The 10,696-nt window shown below is 34.4% G+C and overlaps 1 protein-coding gene across 1 annotated transcript; it reads left to right on the top strand.

The window, feature by feature from the left end:
* The first annotated feature begins 2,503 nt into the window (after window positions 1-2,503).
* LOC140981491 (vacuole membrane protein KMS1) lies at window positions 2,504-6,691 on the top strand. The gene is made up of 8 exons (XM_073447905.1): window positions 2,504-2,885; window positions 3,989-4,200; window positions 4,369-4,447; window positions 4,693-4,995; window positions 5,415-5,572; window positions 5,660-5,776; window positions 5,884-6,063; window positions 6,141-6,691. The coding sequence occupies exons 1-8, from the start codon at window positions 2,822-2,824 to the stop codon at window positions 6,330-6,332; spliced, it is 1,305 nt and encodes a 434-aa protein (XP_073304006.1). The 5' UTR covers window positions 2,504-2,821; the 3' UTR covers window positions 6,333-6,691.
* Window positions 6,692-10,696: the final 4,005 nt, after the last annotated feature.

Here is a 10,696-nt window from a genome sequence, read left to right as displayed (position 1 = left end):
TCTAACTTTTACTTTCCAAAGATTTGCGATATCAAATTAAAGTTAGATGAGTGGTTGAAGAGTCCAAATCCAATTATTCGAGGTATGACACAAAAGATGTTGAAAAAATATGATAAATATTGGGATAATTTTCATATTATGATGGGGGGTTGTTGCTGTATTGGATCCTATATATAAGACGAAGCTTGTTGAATTTTATTTTCCCCTAATTTATGGTGAAAGATAACAATCTAAAGTTGATGAAGTTTGAAAGAATTGTTGTGATTTGTTGGTTGATTACCAATCCAGGACAACAAAATTATTGAGAAATAGTGATGGTTCAGGGATTGTTCGGACTTCATGTGTTTTTAATATTGATGCATCTGATAGTGATATTTTAGATATATATGATAAATTAGTGGCTTCAAGTTCAAGCCAAGATGTGTCAAAATCCCTAACCGAGTTGGATATGTATTTGGAAGAAATTGTCTTGCCAAGAACTCAACATTTTGATATTTTTAGTTGGTGGATGACGAATGGGGTCAAATATCCAAATTTACATAAAATGGCAAAGGATATTTTAGCTATTCATGTGTCAACTGTTGCATCTGAATCTGCTTTTGCAATTGTGGAAGAATACTTGGTCCTCATCGTAGTAGGCTTAATCCAAAGACTTTGGAGGCATTGATGTGCTCGCAAAGATGGTTGTGGGGTGAGGTGGAAGGTAAATAAATCATAGTTTTATTTTGTTATTGTGCTTTCATTTTAATTTTGTTATTGTACTTTATCTCTTTAAATTATATTTTTTTACTGTTTTAAATTACAGTTTTATTTTTTCAATGTAATTTCTCTCTTTAATTTTGTAGGTAATTCTTTAAGTAGTTTACCAACTTGTCCAACCATTCTTGATGAAGAGGAAGATGATCCTGAAGAATGTGTCTGAAATATTTCCTACACGCTGATTTTATATTGATCTGTTTAAGTTCTATTATGACTTATTTTTGGGGATGTCAAGATATTTTTTGGAGAGCTAGTAACTCTTTTTTTTTATGTAATTCATAATGTCGTGAAAATGATATGCTTGTTATTATTAAGTGTGGTCGAAGACATTATTAGTTTTCTATCGTGTTGTATTCAGATGTCTGTTTGTTTCATAATTCAGTCATGTGACAAAGAATATTATTGTTTTCATTTTAAAAAAATTCGAATCTCACTGGTCTAACCGGCCCCGTTTCGTATTCGGGGTGGGACGTGTCCAAAAAATATTTAATTGGGGTGGGGCGAGCAATGGGTCAAAGTTTTCTTCATGGGACGGTCTTGGGTTTAGCCATACCCACCTCATTGACATCTTTATTCAAATCCATAAAACTTACGAAAGATAAAATAAGATCGACACAAATATGATATCCAAGGCAATTTGGCACACTATAATTCTTACCATACAAGGTACTCGGTTTCAATTCTATAAATGGGCTGACTTAAGCATCAGAAGGGATACACCGAAAATAGTTCTAATGCCCCCTAACGTTTGTTCTTCTTCTCTGGATCCAGCTCGGTTATAATCGACTTGGTCATATCCTGATCAGTCATCTCTACTCGAATAATAGCATATCGAAAGGAACGTGGAATTATTTGGCTCACCAAACTGAACCCGAGGTACGTGAAATCTTTGACATCATAAGATTCTAAAAAAAAAACACACCGATTAATCTAGGTTTCTTTATGGACCAACTAAAACTGGTTAACCAAAAAACTAAAACAAAATTTTCAACTGGTACACGGGTTTCTCGATTCAACAACCGATTCGATCTTTTTTAAAATATGGTTCACTTGAAAGTGAACACAACAAAACACACTCCATGGGGTTTGAAACAGTAATTGGAATTCTTCTCTTTTTATTTTATTTTATTTTTATTTTTATTAGGGATAATCACGCTGTGGTTTGAGCGTTTTTTTGGGATAAAATCCAAGTCAAATTGCTATGTACAGTTCAATTTGATATATATATTGTGATTGCGGGTTTTTTTTATGTGAAAGTAAATTCGTGGTTTCGAACGGTTTTGAACGGTGTCTGCGGTTAGACGATTTTTAATAAAATGAGTGACAACCAAGCAAAACAAAAAATAAATTATTAGTACAATAGAAAAAAATTAAATTGATATAAAAATAGTAAATAAACTTAGAATGTTATTTAAATAGAAAATATAGTCTAAATTATATAAAAATAAATAAATAAATAAAGTTATACACACAATTACACAATTATATTTTTTTATTTTCAATAACTTTTTCTTATTATATAATTTTTTACTCTGTAGCATTAATATTATCATTGATATTAGATATACTAATGTCTAATGCAAACCAACTTGAATTTAAAATAATAAACAAATTGGGCTTTATAAGAAAATAAATAATTTGTATTCAGGAGGCCCAATCAATTTTCACCCCGATGCAACTTGAGTTTCAATTGCCCAATAACGATAGAATTGGAGGACAATCTTAATCCTTAACCTTAATCTTGAACTTTTGAAGAATTTTGAAGTTTGAAACCACGAAGTATAAGCGTGCGCAATCAATTGAACTTCTACGCGGCGAACTGATGTAATTGCACGCTTATTGAAATTAATTTCGCCTGCAAACGATCGATTCATACCATTAACCCTCAGATCTCTCGGAAAAATTATATCTTTTGTTGTTTGATTCACTCACAATCAAGATTTCTTCCATCCCTTTTCGTCCGCAATCCAACGGTCTTGGATTCATTGATACATTTCAGCGAACATTTGCACACCTCGGAAAAGTGCGCGCTTGCGAGATGGCTTGTGAAGGAGCATAAAAAATGGGATCCAAGAAAAAGTCCAAGTCCCATAAGAATTCACGCGATAGGGGCGTGCTGATCTCTGGTGAGTTTTTTTATTTGTTATTGGGTTTTAGTACTTAAACTTGATTTGGAATTTACTTTTGTGAAAGGTGGGTTTGTGTTATGAGATGCGGGGAAATGAAAAGGATTGTCTCGTTTGTGTGTTTTGATGCTCTGGGTGTGAGTGTTAATCTGAAATTTCAAGCTTATGTTTATTGGATTAGATTTCGAAGGAGAATGATTTTTGTTGCAGAGCTAACTTTTTATTAATGTTTTAGGTTTTGTGCCAGTTCATTGGTTAGCATAGGGTGTTGCTTTGATTATGTGGACTGCTTTGATAAGGTTTTTTACTTATTTCATGAGCATAAGTTTGGCCTTATTAGGAGTCATTATGTTAGGGATTCAAACCAACAGAATTGGAGTATTCTTTAGGAAGGTAGTTGATTTTTGTGAATATAGTATTATTGGCATGTTGGTCAATGAGATTTGAGGCATCACTGGAATCTATTTTCTTGATTTACATGGATTTTAAACACGAGTCGGTTAAAGAGTTTGATCATTTTATGTGGTAAGATTGATTAAAAAAGCCACCATCAGTTTTACTCAAGTGCATAGATGTCAAAGTTACTAAGCACACTTAGACGTACATGCCCTAGGGGCATGGGGTTGATGCATAAATCGAGGCTGAAACCTTGTTGGAGTGAGGCATGCTGAATAATAATAGTATTTAAGTGTCAGATGCATGAGTTAAAAATGTATTACACGGCATCTGATACAAAATTTATGAGCCTTGGAATATCAACAAAACAAGTATTATTTTGCATGCAAACAATATGAATGACCATACCGTTGGATATCATTGAAAATATGCAATCTTTTCATTTGAGGTGTGCTTAAAATGCACCTTGGGTCATTAAGGTGAACCAAGATGCGTGCTTTACCTCCGTGGTGTGCGCCTTATTCACTCTAGGTGCAAAGGCTGGGTTTTTTGCACGTTGAGCTTAGAGGCACAACTTGCAGATTTTAAACAACGATGCAAACAATGGTTGGAGTAGCTCCTTTGGTGCTTTTCTTATGGAACTATTACTTTGAGGGTTCTTAGTTTATGTTTTTAGAAGTGAAAAGAACTGTTGCTTCTTTCTGCAGGACTTCAGATAAAACATCAAAATGATTTAGATAATTTGACTCTGACCTCACAACCATTCAAGACACTAAAGCTTTTCACTTTGGCCGTCGTACTGTATCTCAAACGATCAGTCACATATCTTCTATCACATGGTGTATGGCTTATGCTATTGAGTACCTTACCGGTTATTTCTGGGGTACTGCTTGTGACTCTAGATGGTCCTCATGAGAAGGTAATAGATATATTTTATTTGATGGTTTTGAATAATCCAACAGTTGCACTATGTTTGAACATGTATGATATTAATTTTCTCACATTTGTTTGTGTTATCACCTTGTTATCCATCGACACATGTTAGGATTTTCTTTAATATTCAGTGCTTCTTTAATCTAAAATGCAGCATGTTGAGGAAGTTGTGAGATATATGCGATTTGGACTATGGTGGGTGGCTCTTGGTGTTGCATCCTCCATTGGACTTGGTAAGCGAAATATCAGCTTGGTCATTCTAATTTCTTGATGCTATTGACTGATCATCGATGAGTCCTTGAAAAAGAATTTATAGCGGATGAAAAGAAATCTTGAGAATGTCAATGAGGTCTTCACATTTTCTGCATTCAATCTTGTGTAAATTACATAACCTTTTGAAATTATGATAAATTATACTTGCCGTCCCGGGTAGCATCTTCCCCTTTTCTTAACTATTTGCTACTCTGTGTTCACCTAGGATCTGGATTGCACACTTTTGTTCTGTATCTGGGGCCTCATATTGCCTTGTTCACCATAAAAGCAATGCAATGTGGCCGAATAGACATCAAAAGTGCTCCATATGATACAATACAATTAAAAAGAAGCCCATCCTGGCTTGGCAAGGATTGTGCTGAATTTGGACCCCCGATCTTTCAATCCTCAGATGGTATCATAAGGGTTCCCCTAAGCAGCATACTACCACAGGTTCAGTTGGAGGCCATTCTGTGGGGCCTTGGAACTGCTCTTGGCGAACTTCCCCCTTATTTCATTTCACGGGCTGGTAAGAGATACATTGATTGTTTTAACTGGCTTATCTGTGTTGTTGAGTAACTACCTTTATTGAGCCAGTTTTAATGAAACTGTAGTCGCGAGAACAGGAGAGGAGAGAGACAAATCTTAGGATGATATAAACTCTTTTCTGGCGTGGGGGTATGGCTGACCCTCTACCTATGTATATGCATGTGTATGTATATATAACTGACAAAATACGAAAAGAGGAGCGGGGGCTACCGGACTAGACCAAGACCTCCTCAAAATGTTGTACATGTCTAATACAAACATAATAATTAGGATGATATAAACATGAATTATGTTACGTCTGTTTATTTCAAGAATCTTTTATCAGAACTTTTTAGTATGTTAATTAATGCCTGGTTTGATCATGTTAGGAACCTTACATGTATCTTCTTCATGATACAGCAAGTTTATCAGGTAACGGAGTTGATGCTATGAAAGAATTGGATGCTTCCTCAACAGCAGATGGCGGGTTTATATCTGCTCAATTAACTCAAATCAAGCGCTGGTTCTTATCACATGCTCAATATTTAAACTTTGTCACGATTTTGATTCTTGCTTCGGTCAGTGCCATTCTTCATTTTCTTGGTTCTTGCATGAAAAGGATTATTTTTATTCACATTTTCCTTGTTATCACAAATAATTTTTAGGTACCAAATCCTTTATTTGATCTTGCCGGCATTATGTGTGGACAATTCGGAATTCCCTTCTGGGAGTTCTTTCTTGCAACAATGATAGGCAAAGCAATCATTAAGACTCACATCCAGGTCTGTAACTGACCGGAAGTTTTAAGGGTTTTATCCACATCTTGATCTGGAAATATTCTTTAACATTTCATGGAATATTCTCTCACCATACATCAATTTATCCGCAGACGGTTTTTATAATTTCTGTATGCAATAATCAACTTCTTGACTGGATCGAAAACGAACTAATTTGGGTTCTTAGCCTCATACCCGGTTTCAACTCTATCTTACCCGACCTAACTGCCAAGCTTCACTCCGTGAAAGCCAAGTACTTGGCCACCAAGCCTCATGTCCCTTCAAATACCGAGGTACCAAAACATTTCAAGATTCATGTATCAATTGGTATTATATTTCCATTCTTACAGTATATTAATTAATATATCAGGTTAAAAAGTGGGATTTTTCACTCACTTTCATCTGGAATACGGTGGTTTGGTTCATGCTAATGAACTTCTTTGTCAAGATTGTTAACGCAACTGCACAACGATATTTAAAGAAGCAGCAAGATGAGGAAATCGCTGCATTAAAGAACAAGTCATCCAAGTATTCTGATGACTCTGATAGTTCATCTAGATGAACCTCTACTTCGAAATTCTTGCATGTTTTTTCTTACAACCTTTAGATAAGAAATACAGCTGTTAGAATTCTCGGCGTCAGCTATCTAGCTACTGCTGAAGCCCCCCGAAAAACACATGAATTTGTAAGAGGCTTTATATGTGAGGAATTCGCAGAAAGAACCGAAATTGTTGGGATTGTTTATTCTGTCTAACATCAGAGGAGACATTATTTTTTTCACTCAAGTGGAAATTGATATCATTGTTTACATTTGAAAACGAACACTCGTAGTGTTTGGCTTGTCACTTTCTTTGTTACCGATTATTTATTTAGTCAACATTATGGTTGTAAATCAAAATCTCGCAACCCATTTTTCCATGACTTTTCAATCTTCAACTTTTTTGGAAAAAGAACAAAAAAATCGTATCTGATTGAGTTTATGGGCCATGACGTTATTTTTAACTAATAATCTCCTTGAAATTGTTGTAGTTCAGATTAATTAATTAATTATGAATTATGGTTGATAATTGATTATTCTGGTTCAATGGCTTCAAAATCTACTAGTTTGGTCGTCGTTAGTGATACTTATTTAAAATTTAGGGTCCGGTTCCAGTAAGTGACACTAGTCCAGACGCAGGTTTCGAATTTGCCATGAGCTTAAAATCACTAAGAAGACCGTTAGAAGAGGGCCGGGAGGATGTCCCGACGTAGTATCTCTGACGCTCAAGTCAAAGACTGAGGATATAAAGAGGAGCAGTTAAGGATGCTGCTGGATAATAGTATAGTGAATGAATGAAATGAACACTCGAACCTGATATTTATATGAGGATATCTGAGCTCTCGACGGGCATTCAACCTTGGTATCTAGTTTGGGTCTTAACTCTAGTTGGCCCATCTATGTGGTATCAGTTTGGATGAAATCAATGCTGACCATCTATGGATCCCAAGTCAAACAGATAAATGACAATTTACGGTCAAATTTTTTTCTTAAAAATCAAATTAATTGAATAAATATTTTATATAGAATGGTCCATACAAATCGAACAAGTGACTACGAAATTATCACATTTAGGACAAAGACAACAAATAAAAGCTTCCCATTTAGTTGGTAATAATAAAGTTTCTATAAAGGATAAATCGAAATTTTTTAATTTTTTTTTAAAAACATTTCTTTTATTGAATAACATAAAAATTTGACTGAATCTATTCCTACTTGTTATTCTTCTCTATATTTTGTTAATTTGACTAAAGTTATAATCTTCAATTTTTACACTTATCTTCAATAATTTTTGGCATATGGCCCATTGGTCCACACCCAAGTCATATGGTCTGTGGGCCAACGACACTAAATGCTTAGCCCAAACATTGAAACTGGTGGGCCAGCACACCATTGAATCAAAGTCCTTTTACGTACTGTCTAATAATTTTAAATATGTCAGCATATGAAAATTCACAATTCACGTCAGGACTTAGCAAAAGTTGCAGAATTCTTCTGGGTACTATTTTCTGGATTTTCAGGTTCATTTTTTCCTTGCAAATAATCTTCTTGTCTGATTTCGACAAACATTATGGTCCCACTATTTTGCAAATATTAAAAATTTCTTGACACGTAAAACGAACAGAAATATCCTTTCAATCCCTCCCCTCAACTAAGTGTCCCAAATGACTTCTCAACTTCTGGCAAGCATCCAACTTTAATGGCCTTGTCATTACATCTGCAATATGCTGCTCTGTTCCACAATGCAAACTACTCAATGGTTCCACTATTAGCAAGCTCTTTCAAGAAATGAAAGCGTACATCAATGTGTTTGCTCCTTTCATGCATCACAGGATTCTTTGATAACTTAATTGTGGAGTTGTTATCACACATGACTATGCTACCTTTCTTTTGAGCATGTCCAACAAACATGTTCAAAAACTCTTCTCATCCATATAACTTGGCTTCCACACCCTGCTGCTGCTACAAACTCTGCCTCTGTGGTTTGCAATGTAACAATTGGTTGTTTCTTTGAAATCCAAGATACAGCTCCAGAACTTAAGACGAAAACATAACCAGGAGTTCTTTTCCGATCATCTAAGTAGCCAACATAATCACTTTCTGCGTAGGCAATCAAATCATTTGAGCTCCTTTTCTTGTACATAATTCCATAATCGAATGTGCCCTTCAGGTACCTTAATATCCTTTTGAAAGTTTGTAAATGAATGTGTAAGCTTGTACTCCAACAAGAAGTCTCATGTATCATACAATGAAAAATGAAAATTTCGAATATTGAAATTTTCCACTTATCCATTTTTTGCAACATCCATTTTTGTGAACTCTTTCACTAAAACAGGCAATTCTCACTTAATTAGTTGTTAAGCACACTTTCACGTCTTCTATCATATGTAATCTATTTATAGACTTCTTTATAACCAAATTCAACTCATTGAACTTGATTATCTCAGAGAACTCAGAATTTAATACTTGTATGACTCTCAGTGATTTAGGGATACAGCTAGTCGTGGGTTCACAACTTCATGTAATTCAAAATAACATTTATTCTTATTCGGACATACCTTAATTAGCATCATTCTTTTCATCACCCTCGATCAAGAATGTCAGAACTCAAGTCTGATTGTACTCATTATATCATAGTAAGAGCGTCAAGTAGTATCACCCATGATCCCTTAAATATCACTGACAGTGCATGCAATAACTTTAAGTTATAGTTAGCATACAGTACGGTCCCTTCAACTCATATACCCCGATCGAATCTGCAATCATTGGTATATCGAGATTTGTAAATGAATTCGATAACGATGTGATAAATCTTTGAGTAACTACAGTGACATAGTATGTGCAACTGAAGAAACATCTTTCCAAAATACATGTCTTACTCAAGCCAGAGATTTCTTGCATTATTAACTTATCATATCACATAAGATATCTTCACATGTGGACAAACAGTGAATCCCCGACTACAATACATTAGCTTTTACATATTTCGAAACTATACTCAATCTCGCCACACGATGACCCTCAATGGAGTCGGTAAATTAGTCGAAGTACGGTGCTAATACACAGAGCCTCCATGTTGTCTTGAGTCAAAGGAATAATGGTGTACAACCATAATCGCAGACTATTACACTTGATAAATGATAACTACTTGGACAGTCTGAGTGAAATTTGTTCAGTACATCAACAAATGATCACTTATCTGTATGAATGGATATTTTCATGATTTTACCAATGAAATATAGCGTTTACATCACAGATGTTAGTATCAACCTCGATCTACTTTTATCCTTATTTTAGNTCTTTCTCTTATTCTAATATCATTAAATCGTATGAATAACTCACATTTTATAGAAAGTTGACATATACGTTGATGATCTAAGAACTAACATATATTCCAAGTATAAAACTAAACCCCTAACACATCCATTTTAGGCAGAATTCCCAAAATATGACATTAAAATCTATTCAAACCATCAAAAATATGGAATATTTCACCCTACCTTATGGGGCACTGCCCTCATGAGGTGATCAAAGGCTCAAATTTAACCACATCTATGCGGGGTCCACCAATTCATATGCTGGGTCCACCAATTCATATGCGGGATCTACCAAATTCTTTAAAATCAACGGCTCAGATTCTGTGAGGGCACTGCCCCCACAGGTAGCATCGACAGAACCCAAAAATATCCTTGATTTCATTTGTCCTCATCAGGTGCCAGAGTTGTCATTACCAACAATGTCCTTTCAATTTCTTATATATTTCCAAATTACTACCAATATTTTATTTATGGCAAAAACTTGTGTGAGACGGTCTCATGGGTCGTATTTGTGAGACGGATCTTTTATTTGGGTCATCCATGAAAAAGTATTAATTTTTATGCTAAGAGTATTACTTTTTATTGTGAATATGGGTAGGGTTGACCCGTCTCACAGATTAATATCCGTGAGACGGTCTCACATGAGACTCACTCTTATTTCAATTTTGTAGAAAATATTATTTTAGTAGTATTTGACATTATTTGATTGGTTTTTGTAAAAAAATATAGATATAATTATATTTGATTATATGTATTTCTTTTAGATTTTAAACTTGGATAAATATATATTTTTTATTATTTAAATATATATTTAAGATGTTTAAAATTAAAAATTTATTATATTATTATTTTATATAATATAAAGGTTTTCGAGTCGACTATCTGGTTGAACCGATATCTGATCGATAAAATCGTTTTGTTAAGATAGATTGGTTTGATCTGATTATAAAAACATTGATTTGGACATTTGTATTTAATTTACGACAAGTTATTGAAATTAATATGTCGGATTTGTCATTAGAAAAATATCAAATCATCATATGGCATTAATTCCACGACAAACCAAGTACA

The sequence above is a fragment of the Primulina huaijiensis genome, chromosome 7 (genome assembly GCF_012295235.1).
Source record: "Primulina huaijiensis isolate GDHJ02 chromosome 7, ASM1229523v2, whole genome shotgun sequence".
NCBI lineage: Eukaryota > Viridiplantae > Streptophyta > Magnoliopsida > Lamiales > Gesneriaceae > Primulina > Primulina huaijiensis.
This window is presented reverse-complemented; position numbering and strand designations above follow the sequence as displayed.

Coding starts and splice junctions, on each gene's coding strand:
- LOC140981491 (XM_073447905.1), top strand. CDS start 2,822: ATGGGATCCAAGAAAAAGTCCAAGTCCCATAAGAATTCACGCGATAGG. Junction 2,886..3,988: donor TAGGGGCGTGCTGATCTCTG/GTGAGTTTTTTT, acceptor TTCTTTCTGCAG/GACTTCAGATAAAACATCAA. Junction 6,064..6,140: donor ATGTCCCTTCAAATACCGAG/GTACCAAAACAT, acceptor TTAATATATCAG/GTTAAAAAGTGGGATTTTTC.